This window comes from Thunnus albacares, chromosome 9, assembly GCF_914725855.1.
Source record: "Thunnus albacares chromosome 9, fThuAlb1.1, whole genome shotgun sequence".
Lineage (NCBI taxonomy): Eukaryota > Metazoa > Chordata > Actinopteri > Scombriformes > Scombridae > Thunnus > Thunnus albacares.
Genome location: NC_058114.1, coordinates 2196501 through 2214548, shown reverse-complemented (window position 1 = coordinate 2214548; position 18048 = coordinate 2196501). Strand labels below are relative to the sequence as shown.

Here is an 18048-nt window from a genome sequence, read left to right as displayed (position 1 = left end):
ATATATAAAATAAAAAAACACTCTAAAATAATAAAGTAAATTTCTGTGAATTTTTTTTTAAGACCATAAAATCATTAGGAAACAGTTTAGTGAGGTAATAAATCAAGTGAGAGGTAGGGTCATTTTCTCATAGACTTCAATACGATCTGACTTCTTTTTGCAACCAGTGGAGTCGCCCCCTGCTGGGCATTATAAAGAATGCAGCTTTGAGGCATTTACGCATTGGCTTCACCTCTCAAGCCGGGAGCTACCCGCTTGTTGCCAGCTTGCTGTTCCACATTTGAGTCCACTAGGTGGCGGTAATGCGCCTTTAAGCTGGTATGCCAACCTCCAACGAACCCAAAAGAAGAACAGGACCCCGGAAGTTTTATTTAGTTTCCGCCGCCCTGGAGAAACAGCAGGCTGTTGTTTCCATGCTAGTAAAATAACTTACCTTCTATTCAGATGGCAAACAGAACCGTTAAAGATGCGAACAGCATACACGGGACTAACCCGCAGTATCTGGTGGAGAAAATCATCCGGACTCGAATCTACGAGTCTAAATACTGGAAGGAAGAGTGTTTCGGTCTGAGCGGTGAGTAGCATGTTAGCCACCGAGCTAACGTTAGCTTTATGTCGGTAATTGCTAATAAACGAAACACCGGATTTCACGTCTGTGTTTTTTATTTAAAGTGACTCAATTCATCTGAAATGTGTGAAGCAAAGTTACCTTAACGTTTAAAGAGCCGTCAGTGGTGGAAAGTAACTGAGTTACCAGGAAGTACATTTACTTAAGTACTGTACTTAAGTACAATTTTGGGGTACTTGCACTTTACTTGAGTATTTCCATGTGATGGTACTTTATACTTCCACTCCACTACTTTTCAGAGGGAAATATTGTACTTTCTACTCCACTACATTTATTTGACAGCTTTCGTTACGTTTCAGATGAAGATTTGACACAATGGATATATACAATATTAACAAGCTTTTAAAATACAACACATCGTTAAAGATGAAACCAGTTTCATCTAACAATTATATTATTAAATGAATTATTTATTATTTCTGCAGCTTGGAAAGCCTTAAATCAGAAGAGTGAAAAGCTGTTATAGCAAAAAATTAAAATTCTGGACCAACTTGAGCTGATGATGCAGTGTGCGGTTTTTGTGTTTTCACCCACACAGCTGAGCTGGTCGTTGATAAAGCCATGGAACTGAAGTTTGTTGGTGGAGTTTATGGAGGAAACATCAAGCCCACTCCCTTCCTCTGCCTCACGCTGAAGATGCTGCAGATTCAGCCCGAGAAAGACATCATCGTCGAGTTCATAAAAAATGAGGATTTCAAGTGAGTCACAGGTGTTGTTTTCATTTTGTCAACAAACGGCACAAAATATAGTGAAAGATTGCAACCTGACGTGCAATCTCATACTAGGCTTGTTAAATCCTGCTCTGTGGATCTTTCTCATCACTCTCTCTATTTTTTTTTTATTAGATATGTTCGTTTACTCGGAGCGATGTACATGAGGTTAACTGGCACTGCTGTGGATTGTTATAAATACCTGGAGCCTCTATACAACGACTACAGAAAAATCAAGAGTCAGAACAGAAACGGAGGTGAGTAGGTTTCCTTTCTTTCTTTCAGACCATATGTTAATGTGATGGCTATTTAACGTGTCAGTCTCACGTCGTCACTTTTCCGTACCTCTTTCAAGACGACACAATTGTGAACTGCTCTCAGATTAAAATACAGACAGCAGCAGCACAACATCTGCATCTTGTTCCGCCTTCTAACCTCACTGTAATGCATTTATTACCTCAATCTTCACCCAACTTATGCACAAATTAAATAAAACTCATTTATTAAAATATGAAACGCTGTGAAAGAGACAATTTTAAGTTGTTTGGGAGATTCTTCTCATATCATATCAGTCTCTAAAGACAATTTCAAACTGCATCAATAAATGAATACCCAGCGAGACATTTAACCTAACATCGTGTCATGCAGTGCTTGTGAATGTCAGACTTTATAAAAACATGCAGCAGAATTGTGGGTTCACTGTGAGGAGCGAAGGTGATCATCCCTCCCACTCCTGATGGTCATTAAGACTTCAACTGTGTTTTAAAATCTGTCTGTGATGCAGCAATAAAAACTATCCTCTGCCTCCTAATCATAACAGTTCTAACTCACCGCTGTTCTCTCTCTCTCTCTCTATCTTTATGCTACTGCACCAGCTGTCAAATATCATATCTTAATAAAGCTGTAAGGAACATGGACGTAAAAGTCTCCTCTGTCTGAATGACAAAAAGCCTTCACTTTAACAGATAGACGAAGCGAGCAATATTGTGTTTTCCGTGTCTGCAAATGTCTAAAGTGACTCCACGAGGGACTGTGATGTTACTGAATCGAGTCTTCGGTTACAGTGACTTTTCCGTCGCAGCAGCCACATAAACAACAATGTTGGTTTGCAGGACTTCAGACTTAAGTTTTTCCACTAGTAGCACTGGTGCTCCTACTTATAACATTTAGTAGCACTGTCTCCAAAAATGGTTGCAAAATGTGATGTCCAACAGTGCACATCAGGGATCCAAAGCAGCTGCTTAATGTTCCTCCTGTTTTAAAACTTAGTAGAACAGAGTAAATATTACAGCAGTTCTCAGTTTGCTGCTCTGTACTAGAGAGGTGCTGTTATCTTATTGATATGATATGATTATTATGGCCACAAATATTACAGTAAGCAGTAATATAACGATAATCATCACACTTTCCTGAAATGCCCAAACCCAACTTGGACCGCAACTAATGATTATTTTCGTTATCGATTATTCTGAAAGAGAAAAAGAAATTAAATTACTGATTTAAATACTTTGTCTGAACTCTGCTGTGACTCTTTATGTTGTGCATACGTGATGAAATCATTCATGTTGTGTGTATTCCTCTTCATCTCTTTACTTTAGAGTTTGAGTTGATGCATGTGGACGAGTTCATAGACGACCTTCTTCATTCAGAGAGAATGTGTGACATCATTCTGCCGCGACTTCAGGTATGTTTACACAGTGATGGAAAGTAACTAAGTATATTTACTCAAGTACTGTACTGAAGTACCATTTTGAGGTACTTGTACTTTTTCCATGTACTTGTATTTCCATGTGATGCTACTTTCTACATTTCAGAGGGAAATATTGTACTTTCTACTCCACTACATTTATTTGACAGCTTTAGTTACTTTTCAGATGCAGATTTGACACAATGGATAATATAACAAGCTTTTAAAATACAACACATTGTTAAAGATGAAACCAGTGGTTTCCAACCTTTTTGTCTTTTGACGTGTTACAAAAAGCAGTGTGTAGTCGGGGTCACATTTCACATGTCTATGAGTTGTTAACAGCTCCACCAAATAGTGATTTTTCCCTCTAAACTTCTCACATGCTTTCATTTCAATAAATGTTCAAATGATCCAATATTTCAGCAAAAATCAAAGATTAGAGAAAAAGTCCAAAAAACTGAAAACAGATTTGTGTATCAGAACTTTGTTTTTTCTTCTTTCCTCTTCCATTAATCATCTCACCACCCCTCAGATTTATCTGCTGACCCTTTGGAGGGGCCCCGACCCCTAGGTTGGGAACCACTGGACTAAACTAGCTAACTGTATATAAAGTAGTGTAAACTAGCTCCACCTCCAGCAGCTACAACAGTAACATGCTGCTCTAACACTGATGCTTCACTATTAATAATCTAATGATGTCATATATAATAATATATCAGTCAGAGGGACCAAACCACTACTTTTACTGCAATACTTTAACTACATCAAGCTCATAATACTTATGTACTTTTACTGCAATGCTTTAACTACATCAAGCTCATAATACTTATGTACTTTTACTGCAATACTTTAACTACATCAAGCTCATAATACTTATGTACTTTTACTGCAATACTTTAACTACACCAAGCTCATAATACTTATGTGCTTTTATTGTTGTAGATTTTTAAAGCAGGACTTCAACTTGTAATGGAGTATTTTTACATAGCTGTATTGGTACTTTTACTTCAGTAAAGAATCTGAGTACTGCGTTTACATGTCTGTTCACACAGTGCTTGTTTCAGGTGCCTTCAAGGCTAATGTGTGTGTGTGTGTGTGTGTGTGTGTGTGTGTGTGTGTGTGTGTTACAGAAGAGACAAGTCCTTGAGGAGGCAGAGATGTTGGACCCACGTATCAGCGCTCTGGAGGAAGACCTGGATGAGGTGGAGAGCAGTGATGAAGAGGACGAGGAAGAAGAGAAGGTAATAATATTTATCCTCATTCTTTTCCCTTTTTGAAATCTGTTTTACTTTGAAGTAAAAAAAAAAAAAAGCTTCTTTCAGACATGTACCTTGTTATGTAAATGTAAATCCTAGAAGGTCAGATTGAGGAACTGACATGCGTAGGAGAATGTGGAGTATCGCATTGTGTTGGGCTGAAACTAACAATTATTTTCGTTATCGACTAATCTGCTTATTATTTTCTTGTTTAATGGGTTATTCTTTTTGTCTAAAAATGTTTGAAATGTTTCTCAGAGCTCAAGGGGAAGTCTTTAAATGTCTCGTTGACCTCTGAATTCTTCATTTTATCTTATAAATTATGTAACAAATGAGAATCTGCAGGGTCGGTCAGAGTAGTAAGAGCATCACCCTCACTCTCAAATTTTTGTTTGTGTTTTTTTTTTTTCTGGCTGCAGCTTGAGAGACTTCAGACCCCTGAACCCCACAGGCGTGGTTACCGTGACAACGACAGACCTCGCCGCTCCCCGTCACCTCGTTACAGACGCAGCCGCTCCCCCAGACGGTTTGTCTATAAGTTATCCTTTTTTGTTTTGTTTTGTTTTTTCTGGTGTACATTATATCTATAAATGAAAGAGACAAAGTGATAAATGTCATTTCAAAATCAAAACACGTTGTGGTTTATTTTCTTCCAGGAGGAGCAGATCTCCAAAGAGGCGAAGGTATGTCTGCCACTGCCTGAATGAAATCCTACATTTCATCAACATTAAAGGATATGTCCAGCGATCTTCTATATTTTTTCTTCAACAAATCTCATGTTTGGATCCAAACCAACAATGAACTGATCTACTAACAAGTATTGGTTTGAGTCTGCACATGAGATTTGTTGACAATAAGAAAAACATAGAAAACGGTCAGCCAAATCCTTTGAACCAGAATGTTTGTAGCTGATTCTGATTGGTTGGTTAACGTCTCTTTTGTCGTATGTACTCAGCCCGTCTCCCCGGAGAGACCGCCATCGCAGCAAGAGCCCCCGCCGACACCGCAGCAGGTCCAGAGACAGACGCCATCGCTCCAAGTCCCCGGGTAGATTAATAACATGTAAAAACATGTAAAACATGAAAAAATAGGGAAAAACATCATTTACATTCTCCTCCTTTGACTCATAACTCAAATCCAAACACAGAGACATGAAATATATATACATTAATATATATATACACTTCCCGACGACGTCATCCTCTCTGATGTACATCACGAATAAACCTCCATAAATCTGCTTAGAAATAATGAGGAATAAAAAGATGCTCCCTGTAACTGCAGAACTTACCTGAGAATCAAAGTTATCCAGTGATATCTGTCCGTACATCCATGGCAATGCTGCGAACAGGAACTGCTAATGGCTAATTCAGCAAACTTTTCATGGAGACTTTTCTGCATAAATGATTAGACCTCTGTTATATATTTTGTTGAGTTGTGTACTTGCATTATTCCAGTTGTTTCCATCAATTTTCTAACCCAGAGAAATCCATAATTCTAATCAAGATAACAGTCCGTTTCACTTGGCGTCATACTCTCTACCAGAGAGTATACACGCACAAGATGATAATGTTGTTGTTGTCCACCAGAAGCTCTCATAAAATTACCTTTTATCCAGTTTTAGGCCACATTTTTACTATAAACTTTTTTTTAGATCTTGGTTGTTTTTAACTATATCTTCTAACTGGATGAAGGATTTTAGTCATCGGACGTCTGGATCTTAAGTTGTCAGAGAAAAAAGCTGAGCAAACGTTAACGGCAGCTCCTCCAGGCTGAACAAATGTGAAACTGCTTTAATCAGTGTTCTTACTGGTTTTAATCACCAAGTCCGTTTGTTTTGGAGAGGAAGACTCCTCTGTGGATAATTCGGCTCCTGGTAGAAACCTGCTGGACGATGAACACTGAAGGAATATTAACCGGGAGAAGCTGACTGCAATAACAACAGTGATGGTCCCATTATGCCATTTAAAAGCTAATTATATGTCTAGTGTTGTTTGCACTACTTGTTTCTGCTGAAAACTAGTAAACAAAACATCAGTTAAATGCAGGTTTAAAGCTGTGGAGCTGAAAATGTAAAGTTTGTCCTGCTGGTGGCGCCAGAGGAAAGATCATGACGTCGTTATGATCTGGATAGCAGGAATGTTGTCGCCATATTTCATGACAACCTTCCCCATTAGAGTTACAGTTCTACTGTAGTGTGGAAGTTTTGTCCCACCACATGGTGATGTTGGAGGATTCATCCAGTTGGGATCATGAACATTCATGAATTTTATAGAAGTAGTTGTTTAGATGTCTCACTCTGGAGGACAATGTTGGGCAAAACAACACACCAGTGTCGCCATCCCTCGGCCCTGACAGTCAGAAACACATACATGTTTTTAACAAGATTATTTTATTTACTACATATGATTGTATTTGATGACTCATACTGAAGTGTTGTTTGTTGTTTTGAACCAGGTCACCACAGAAGCCACAGACATCGCAGCCACTCAAAGTCCCCAGAGAGGTGAGTGATGTTTGTTATTTTTACAATAACATTAAAACCTTATACATCCACCAAAGTACTGTATGTATGGGACTCATACTTACAAGTATTGTGTGTGTATCCAAAGCCTGATATATCTTATTCCTCTGTGCATTAGACCTCCACTGTTGTCCTAAAACTATTAAAAAACACATCAAGATTTGACACGATAGATAATATAACAACACATTGATGACCTGAACAGTCTTTTGTGTTCCTGTTAGGAAGTATCTCCCATGTAATTTATTGGATTTATTAGTGATGAGATATTTCATCATTTATTCAATTATTTTGTTTTCTTTGACATTGCAGGAGTTCAAAAAAGAGTCACAAGAAGAGTCGAAGAGGAAACGAATGATTTCTGTTTACTTTTATATCTTTCCTTTTTTTTGTAATTTTGAGTTTTTTTTCTGATATTATTTTGACAACTAATTTCCATTTTAGACATTGGACCCCTGAACCTGTCTGTGACATATTGTAAAATGTAAGCAGGTCTATGTACAGTATGTAATCACTTAGTCTGTGTGCAGCCTTCAGCATCGTTATTTGATTAAATACACCTGAGAGAAATAACCTGATGATGTTCCCCATTTTCAGGTAAATTTGGCTGTTGTTGATAACTTTTGGATACATGTAAATGTCAAATAAAAATCTGTTTCTGTGCGTCAGTAATGAATTTCATACTCTTACCTGACATTAGTCATAGAAATAAAGACACTTATTCATTAGATGTGTGGGGTTTTTGGGGGGGTTTGATTGATTCCTGAGGAAGATGAGGACCCATGTTTGATGCTCCTTTATGTTTTTTGGAGAAAAAAAAACACATAGTAAGAATCTGTTTCATATTAAAATATATGACCAAAAGTATGTGTCCACATACTAATAATTAAAGTGAAATACAGTTAATTAAAGCTGCAGCATACAATAATACTTTAGACAACAGTGTTCTTCCAGCTCTGTGTTTGTCCCTTAAACATGACAGTTGTGTTTGGGGGCTGTAGAGCAGGTCAGCTGAACATGCAAAAATGTGAAATTTGTCTATATACGAAGGATACAGTTGCACATAAATGTAGAATAAAGTTTTCAATAATCAATGAATCTTTTATTGAGTTCAAATGCAGCTTTTCTTTAAGGACGTGTCTATTTTCCAGTATAATTATTAGCATATTAAACCGTTATTTCCAGAAAACTTTTTGAGAAAATGTTCAGAAAGTAGTAAAATAAAGTGTTATCAGACCTTGTTGGAAAACACAACATAAGATATTGAATCTTTGGACCAACATTTGCTTCTCTTGGAGTTTTTAAACGTAATGTTGGCAGCAGTTTTCCAAAGTAGTAGTTTGATGTCTATCAGTGTTTTGTGCGCAGTGCTGCAAAACTGTGTAGAGAACATGAATTTCATGTAAATTAACCACCAAAACAAACTTACAAAAGATTTTATAGTGTTTATTTAATAGTATTAGTATAGTGTACAAGTTTCTACCCACACAATCAGTTCCACTTTGTGATTATATTCAGGTTATACATCATATTAATCATTACATTGCTAATCAGTTTTCTGTTTCACTACTACAAAGCTTATAGCAAAGCACATTTCACACATAAAATACAACATTGACCAAAATCTATCAGCATCAGTAATGTAATCAGATATACATTATTACTGCTGACCATTTTCCAATGAAAATGTATATTTTTTCAGATTTTTTTTTTGTTTTTCTTCTTTCCAGCAGCCTTTGTCCTCCATTAGTTCTACTACAGTGTAAAAATAAACCTGCTACAACTTTGAAACCATTAACGAATTAATCATACAATCAAACTTTTTTCTATTTACTCAGTACTCGGGTGTTTATTTCTCCATGTTATTTTGTACTTGTCATTTCATTCAGTAAAAATATTATTAAAGATGGAAAAAAATTCTCCAAGCAAATGATCTAGCTTTGTCACTAATGGGACAATAAATTCATACAGTTTATTTATGATGTACCATCGACTCTTGTCTTATAACTGTCTGTAAAATTATTTGAAGTAATCATTTCTGCAACTTCCACAAATCTTTTACGCAAGTTTTCCTAATGTGTATAAAATCAGAATGATGAATATGTACAGATTTTTTTAGGTAATGTTGTACCTTCACTTTCTACTAGATTTAGGATTTTCTAGACTTCCAGCTTGGCCAGTAACTCCTCTATTTCTCCACACATTGAGCTCCTGTTATTTTCTTTAATCTTCCTCAGAACTTTGATGCTGTTCTCTCTAAAGAAGGATTGGTGCGGTATCTCTGCCGCCTTCATGTGATATTCTATCGACTTGTTTCGGTTTTTTAGATCATAATATAAGTATTTTGCGTAGTAGTTGTAAATCAACTGTGTCTCTACATGTTCCAGATCCCTTTTTAGCAGTTTCTGGTAAATCTTCTCAGCTTCAGCCTGACTGCGATCTGACTTTGCATATATGTATGCAAGATCTAATTTCTTCACAAGTGAAGACTGAGGGTAAAGAGAAATCACTTTTTTATGGAGACTGACTGCTCTGTCTATCTCACTTTGCTCCAGGGGAGAGATCCTCCATTTGTAGCAGAGTGCAGCACATCTCATCAGGAAACGTTTATCTGGATGTTTTTTCAGAGCCTCCTCTGCCAGAGCAACAGCCTCATCAACAGATACATCGTTTCTGTAAACTCATAATAATGGTTTTATGCCACTGTAGCTGCTGACAGGATTTCTCAACTCATGTGCTTCATCTTTAATTTTTTCTCCTTTCTTAGCATGTTGAATGAGGTAAAGAGCCGCAAGGTACAAGTTCTCTGGATCCTGTTCCTTGGCCACTCTCATTTTCTCCAGGATGTCTTCCCCCACTGGTGTGTCGTTGTACTTAACATCATCCACTAATGCTATGACACGGCTGGTGTTCCACTCCACCATGTCTGGCTGCATCCTGATGGCTCTCTGGAAGTAATCTGCAACCAGCAACCTTTTGTCTGTGCCAAACTTCATCAGGGTCCAGGCTTTTTCAGCGTAGATCTCTGGATGGAGCTCGTCCTGGGATGGAGATGGATATTCTTTCAGCAGGGTGTCGACCTTTGACATCAACTCAATGGCTTGCCTGTTAGGACCAGTGTTCATCTGGTGGAGGGAGGGAAGGGAGAAATGAATGAGGAACATTGAATGGACAGGAAGGAAATAAGGAAAGAGCGAATGAGGGGAGGAATGGATGAAGAAACGAGTTTCAGAGGAGTGAAAGGAACAAAGCATGAAGGAAACTATGAATAGGAAGAGAATGAGAAAGGGGTAAAGGTAGGAAAGTAAGATAGAAAAGGAGAAGGAAAGAAAGACATGAAGAGGGAAACAAAGGACTGTCATGATTCCCGTTTGTGTTTGTTTTGCCCTTTCTGCCTCTGTCCCTACCTTCAGTCCCACACTCTTCTGCCTTGCTATTCTCCACCTGTCCACCAGATGCCCCTGGTCTTTCTCTGCCTGGTTACCATACCCACTCCCTAATTGTCTGCACCTGCTGCCTATTCCTTCATTAGCTCCCCAGTGCTTTTACCAGTCTCAGTAATTCATTCCCTGCTAGTGCGTCACAGTTGCTTCATTGGACATTTGCATTCTAGCCATCGTGATCCTGTATGTTCCTGATCCTTATCCTGTCTTTTATCGGTTCCTGCTGTTCCTGTTCCTGCTGACACATGCGTTTTGAAGTACACTGATTGTTTTCAATGGCCAAACACACACTAGAAGCGCTATGAGGCACATCAAACTGCCTTGACGCACCTACTCCAACCTTGTTTCGATTTTTGGAGCGCCAAATGCAGACTCAGCGACCAAAGCTGTTTTCTGTGCAGCCGAAAAAGAGAGAGATAGTGTCAAATGACACGCGTCAATTATTGCTTTCAGTGCGTTTGAGCCTTTATAAAGTAAAACAATGGGGAGGCATGACCTTTTTGTCAAACAGAGGCTTCTGATGTCTAAACTATAAGTCTGACCACTTTCAAACCTGTATCAATGGATTCACCATGAAATTTCCTACTAAAAATATGATTTTTAATGTAACATTTGGCCAAAGTCATGGGATTTATGAAGATATTTCACAAGAAGAGTACTCTAAAATCCTCCTCTCCAACTGCTCCTGGCGATGTCACTCCCTCAGTGATATATATAAATATCTCAAAAACAGTAAAAGATAGAAAAACATGTAAATATAGAGAAGATTTGTAGGTCAAAGTCTTGTGACTCATTTAAAGTTCAAATGAAGTCTGCAAGGTGTGGGTTCACTCACACTCTCCATTCAAATATATGAGTATTTTTCTGTGTCCAGCTGCAGTTACTTATTGTTTCTACACACCTGACAGTACAATGTCAATCGAACTTTGACCAGGTCATGTGGGTTAAAAGTCTTTACTTTTCTAAAAATAGACTTGATGAAAATTAGGAAATTAATTTGTTTTACACACAAACTCATCAAGAGTTTTCAAATGACTAATTGAAATTCAAGTGAATGGGCCCAAAACTTGCATAATTTTGATGACACAGGTGTGAGCAAGACAGACATGTCTCACCCTGCAGAAAATTCTCATCCTGTCAATCAAACTTTCAAATAAAAGCACGCCACACTTGTAATAAATATCCCTCATTTTTAAAAAGTGAAATCATCTGATCCCGACGGGCCAGAGTGCGAGGTCCCGACTAACACTGTTCGAAGCTTTATTTAATCTGTCTCTCTTTCATTAGTAGACACTTTGAAAACTACAAGAAAATAAAAGACATAAAAAGTTTAAAATATACATCTCTCAGTCATTTTAAAGTTGTTTTGACAAGTGTCCATTGATATACAGGCCAAAACACATTTGCACAACAGAAATGCGATGAAATCAAATAAAATTACTGAAACCGTTTCACATTGTCCATGTAAAGGCACATCAGCATTATACACAAATATAAAACAAATGAAAGACAATTACCGTGTGCGCCTCTTGGACCATGTCCAGAATAATAAGGGCTCGATGTCTGTTATGCCCTTAACTAAACTCTGGTCATTACACTAAATTTAAATAAAACCTTACATCAGCAGCACTAATTGTTGTATCAAATAATAATGCCACAGACTGCAACAGAATGAGGTTCAACAACATGACAGACACAAAACTATCGACTCTAAACTTCCCTCAAATATGAAGACAGCAGTGATCACTCAGGTGTGGAAACTTAACAAACCTACCAAAGATCTCACTCTGTCACCTCTCATTAATCAATACAGATACATAAAGGATTTGTCAAACATCCGGACCATACAACTGGGACATTTCTGTAGCAGAACAGTTTTTTCTTCTTTCCTATCTAATATGTCACCTCAAGACCTCTGAGATTTATCTAATGACCCTCACAAAGTAGTTCAAACTAGATCCACCTCGAGCAGAGACAACAACTAAGTGCTGTTCATGCATCAACTCATCAGTATTAATAATGTACTTTGTTAAATGTATTTTATATATCAGTCACAGCCTGAAATGAAAACTTAATACTTTAAATAAATTTATGGAGTATTTTTTACATTGTGGTATAAATACATTTACTTAAGTAAAGGATCTGAGTACTTTTTCCACCACTGAATTTAAATTTGTATAAAATGATGCACAGCATTGTTAAAGCAGCCATGAACATGTGAACATGACGGCTGAAACTTCATATTAGCTTCAGATAAACTTTTAAATACATTTTTGCACAGAGGGAGGACTGTGGATTTTTGTTCCCCATCACTTCCACTGTAAGTGCATTAAGAAGGGATCTTCTAATGGTCAGTATGAACAGGAGGAATGATTACAGCAAGAAAAACATGTTTCACTGTTCACTTGGGCTCATGACTGTTGTTTTAAGACACACTTGAAAAATTGTGAACTCGTCCTTTAATGCTGGCAGCAGTTTTCCAAAGTTGTAATTTGATGTCTATCAGTGTTTTGTGTGCAGTGCTGCAGAACTGTGTAGAGAACATGAATTTCTTATAAATTAACCCCCAAAACAAACTAGAAGATAGAAATAGAAGATTTAATATTGTTTATTTAATAGTATTAGTATAGTGTACAAGTTTCTACCCACACAATCAGTTCCACTTTGTGATTATATTCAGGTTATACATTATATTAATCATAACATTGCTTATCAGAGTTTTCTTTTTCACTACTACAAAACTTACAGCAAAGCACATCTCAAAAAAGCACATTATGGTTTTTATATAAACTTCAAATACAGTGTTAAGAAAAAATATCAACACAACAGGAATATAGTAAGGACAATGGTTATATATGAGTCCAGGTGTTAAAATACAACATCTGATCAAAATCTATCAGCATCAGTAATGTAAACAGATATATGTTATTACTGTGCACCATTTTCCAGTGCAAATTTATAGTTTTTCACATATTTATTTATTTATATTTATATGTATTTATATTTATATTTTTCTTCTTTCCAGCAGTCTTCGTCCTCCATTAGTTCTACTAGTGTAAAAATAAAACCTGCTACAACTTTGAAACCAACAATGAATTAATCATACATGACATGTTTCTAAACTTTGTTTTTTATTTTCTCTCTACTCAGGTGTTTACTTACTGTGTTATTTTATTCTCATCATTTCATTCAGTAAAAAATATTATTGAAGATGGAAAGAAACTCTCCGAGCTAATGATCTAGCTTTGTCACTAACAGGAAAATAAGTTCATACAGTTTATTCATAAGACGTACAGACAGGTGACAAATTAAGGGAAAAACCAATATAAAGTGTCTTAGTAAGGTGTTGGGCCACCACGTGTCACCAGAACAGCTTCAATGCACCTTGGCATTGATCCTACAGTCTCTGAACTCTTCTGGAGGGATGAACTGGACTATTCTTCCACAAGATAGAGGGAGTGGAGCAAAAGAAGAAAGGAAGTAATTTGCAACAGTCATTAATGATAAAAACATTGTCATTGACTTTTAGGGTCCATAATGTTAATATTTTGGGCTTTGATACTGTAAAATAAGACTTCTTTTATTTTAAAGTAATCATATACCAATGATAATAACATAATGGTGATATATTGTTTTTTATTCAATTATATGAAATTCAGAAGCAGCTGCTCACCTTATTATCCTGCAGTTTCCTTGACTCAGTATTTCTCTAAATATTAGTCTGAAGCAGCGTTTGGGTTCACTGACATAAAATCAGTAGCTGTTGTCCAACTTCTGTTTTGCTGTGAATAATTTGATGTTGAGCTCAGGTTTTTATATGTTCATAGTGATGCAGAAAGCAATTATAGAGGTGGTACGCGAAAGCTGTAGGAACGCTACAGATCAAGTTCTACTGCATACCTTTACTTTTGTTGTAGAAACCTGCTCTAAGTTTCTATTACTATTACTTACTTAAGATATTCCCTCATTTGGTGTTTTGATAATGGTGGTGGAGAGCACTGTCTAAGACATCCAAAATCTGCCATAGGTGTTCAATTGGGTTGAGATCTGGTGACGGTGAAGGCCATGGCATATGATTCACATCATTTTCATACTCATCAAACCATTCAGTGACCCCTCGTGTCCTGTGAATTGGGGAATTGTCATCTTGGAGGAGACCACTCTCATCAGGATAGAAATGTTTCATCCTAGGATAAAGGTGATCACTCAGAACAACTTTGTATTGATTTGCAGTGACCCTTCCCTCTAAGGGGACAAGTGGACCCAAACCATGCCAGCAAAATGCCCCCCACAGCATAACAGAGCCACCAGATCCCCTCACTGTAGGAGTCAAGCATTCAGACCTGGACCAGTTTTTCCTTTGTCACCCATCTGTATTCTTTTCTGTAACTTACACAAATCTTTTCCACAAGTTTTCCCAATGTGTATACAATCATAATGATGAATATGTACAGGTTTTTAGGTAATGGAGTACCTACAATTTCTATTGGATTTAGGATTTCTGGACTCAACACATTTGGTTCTTGTTTCGTTCTTTAATCTTCTCCAGAATTCTGATGCTCTTTCCTTGAAAGTGGGATTGTTTTGGTATCGCTGCCACTTTCTTGTGATATTCTATCGAAATGTGGTGTAAATAACTTGCGTAGTAGTGATAAAGCATCTGTTTCTCCAAAGGTTCCAGATCCATTTCTAGCAGTTCCTGGTAAATCTGCTCAGCTTCAATCTGGCTGTGATTTGACTTTGTGTATATATTTGCGAGGGTTATTTTCTTCAGAAGTGATGATGATGGATGAGGGTAAAGAGAAATCACTTCTCTATGGAGACTGATTGCTCTGTCTATCGTGCTTTGCTTTAGGTGACTGTCGCTGTGAAAAACGATCCTCCATTTGTAGCAGAGTGCAGCACACCACTTCAGGAAACGTTCATCTGGATGTTTTTCCACAGCCTCCTCTGCCAGAGCAATAGCTTCATCAACAGATACATATTTATTGTAAACCCATAATAACTTTTTGATACCACTGTAGCTGCTGACAGGATTTTCCAAAACCTTTCTGGCTAACTCACGTGCTTCATCTTCAATTCTTTCTCCTTTCCTACCATGCTGCTCAAGGTCGAGAGCAGCAAGGTACAAGTTCTCTGGATCCTGTTCCTTGGCCATTCTCATTTCCTCCAGGATGTCTTCCCCCACTGGTGTGTTGCCATACTTTTGAACATTCACTAATGCTATGACATGGCTGGTGTTCCACTCCACCATGTCGGGCTGCATCCTGATGGCTCTCTGGAAGCAATCTGCAACCAGCAACCCTTTGACTTTGCCGAACTTCATCAGGGTCCAGGCTTTTTCAGCGTAGATCTCTGGATGGAGCTCGTCCTGAGATGGAGATGGGTATTCTTTCAGCAGGGTTTCGACCTTTGACAGGTAAGTCTGACTCTCTGCTTGTTCTCCCAGGTAGTGGTGCAGCCAAGCCAGGTTCCCGTAGTTCACCAACAACCAGGGACCTTCATCTGAGACGGTGTTTCTTGACCGGCGGAAGGCCTCTGTGGCCCTGATGAAGAAACACTGGGCGTCTTCAGTGAAGCCCAGCTGGTAGTGAATGTACCCCTGCAGGTTGTAAATGTGACCCAGCCAGCTGTTTCCCTCCTCGGTGCCGATGTCCTCCAGCTTGTCACTAAAACGGAAAAGTCTGGACCTGCTGGGGTCGATGTCCCAGGTGAAGTGACACTGCAGGGCCTTCAGTTTGGCCTGCAATGTTGACTGACTCTGAGCAGCACTGATGGAGAATAAAAATAACATCAACAGCATGTCAATAAAATATGCTCTGAAGCTTGATATGTTTGTGTAAGCAGTGTTCATCTCATGGAAGGAGGGATGGAAGAAATGAATTGAGTGGACAGGCAGGAGCAAACGAAGGAAGAGGAAAAAAGCAAAAGGGAATGAGGTTAAGAAATGGAAAACTGAGCTGAAACAGGCAGGGAGGAAGGAAAGAAATTCATCAAGACATGGAAGGGAACAAGGAAGACAGGAAGGATGAACTAGAGGAAGAAAATGATTATATATAGAGAGAAAATGAAGTAAATGGGGGATTAAAGAAATATCAGAAGAGATAAAGGAGGGAGGAAAGAGTTGGAAATGAGGGAAGAACTGAAGAAAGCAGAGCTGTAGCAACAACTGAGGACAGTCTTATTAAAACCTTCACTTCACTTTTGACACACTGTTTACACTCATCTTTGATTGTTTTTAGGCAAAAAAGATTAAAATTATGAAAATGTATTCAATTAAAACAAAACAGATGGATTTGGCATCATATCCCTGGCTGTGTGGGATAAAATTTACAGAAAACAATTGGTTTATAACAATAATAATAATAATAATTATTATTATTATTATTATTATTATTGTTGTTGTTGTTGTTGTTGTTGTTGTTATTATTATTATTATGTTCATGCAGTTATATGAAATTAGGAGGCAGCTACTCACCTCATTATCCTGCAGTTTCCTCGACTCAGTATTTCTCTAAATATGAGTCTGAAGCAGCGTTTGGGTTCTCTGACATAAAATCAGTAGCTATTTCTGCTTTGCTGTGAATAATTTGATGTTGAGCCCAGGTTTTTACATGTTCATAGTGATGCAGAAAGGAATTATGGAGGTGGGGAGCGAAAGCTGTAGCAACGCTACAGATCAAGTTCTACTGCATACCTTTAGCTTTGACGTAGAAACCTACTGACTCTTTTTCTTCCTTTTCCATAAGTTTCTATTGTGGTAAGTTTCTTTTTCTGTAGGTTTCTATTGAGTAGAGGCATGTTCTCCCTTTTTTTGAATTATTTCTTGTCAGGGTTTGGTCCTGTCGGCCCTCTGACCCAAGGCCCTGGATGAATAAAGATATTCGAAAACTGAAAAGAGAATGTAGAATGACTTCAAGGTCATTGGCTCCACATGAGGAAGTTATTATCTTCATATCATTTACTGATAAAGAGTGAGAGACTGTCTTACTTTTCTAATCTAGCAAAACTCAAGATTCCTCTTTCATACCATCAACAGTCTAGTGAACCCATAGCTGTAAATCCATTTGTAGTACTTACACAGAGGAATTACTCTCATCTGTGGACACGTCTAAATTTGATTTGATCATAGTTCTAACAGCGTCACCCCCATCTTGGACCACTGACAAATGACTTTTAAACTTGCTCGGGAGTTAATTTTGATTAGTACCTCAACTTCAATCAACACATCAAGAGTCTGGTTCAATCTTGTTATTTACTAATCCGAAATATTGCCAAAGTTAAACCAATGTTCTCAAACAACATAGTTGAACAACTTATCCACTGTTGTAATGTGAATTTGATAAAGGTAATATCCCATAATGGGCATGATGGAAAAGACAATCCTCTAAAGTTTAAATGTTTCTGAAACAATTTTATTATTTAACATTAAAAATAAACCAATGTATTGTCAATTTTTGTACAGATTTTATATTATTATTATTATTATTATTATTATATAATAACAATTGTAAAGACAATTACAAATAACTTTTATAGGTCTGTCTTGATGTAGATTTTTTTGCTTTTGCTCTCTTGATGAAATCTCATTGTTGTATTATGTTTTTTAATGTTTTTTGGCTCTTTAAGGAGCTGTAAATAACTATGTAAATTGTTGATAATTATTGAGAAAGTAGAAAGTGTTCAATTAGCACACTGTTATTTAATGAATTCCATTTGATGATTTGCTTGAGTTAGAGTAGCTGAAAATGCAAAAATGTGAAATTTGCCTACATACTAGGATACCATTGAACATAC

The 18048-nt window shown here is 37.4% G+C and overlaps 2 protein-coding genes across 2 annotated transcripts; one reads left to right on the top strand and one right to left on the bottom strand.

Moving 5' to 3' along the window:
• Nucleotides 1-356: 356 nt before the first annotated feature.
• Nucleotides 357-7536, top strand: prpf38a (pre-mRNA processing factor 38A). The gene is made up of 10 exons (XM_044362136.1): nt 357-574; nt 1167-1326; nt 1474-1595; nt 2937-3022; nt 4159-4269; nt 4704-4810; nt 4941-4967; nt 5240-5331; nt 6742-6790; nt 7121-7536. The coding sequence occupies exons 1-10, from the start codon at nt 445-447 to the stop codon at nt 7164-7166; spliced, it is 930 nt and encodes a 309-aa protein (XP_044218071.1). The 5' UTR covers nt 357-444; the 3' UTR covers nt 7167-7536.
• Nucleotides 7537-9489: 1953 nt separating this feature from the next.
• LOC122989022 (interferon-induced protein with tetratricopeptide repeats 2-like) lies at nt 9490-16734 on the bottom strand. The gene is made up of 3 exons (XM_044361699.1): nt 16730-16734; nt 15662-16022; nt 9490-9888 (listed from the first exon to the last, which is right to left on the bottom strand). Exons 1-3 carry the CDS (start codon nt 16732-16734, stop codon nt 9490-9492), a joined length of 765 nt encoding a protein of 254 aa, XP_044217634.1.
• Nucleotides 16735-18048: the final 1314 nt, after the last annotated feature.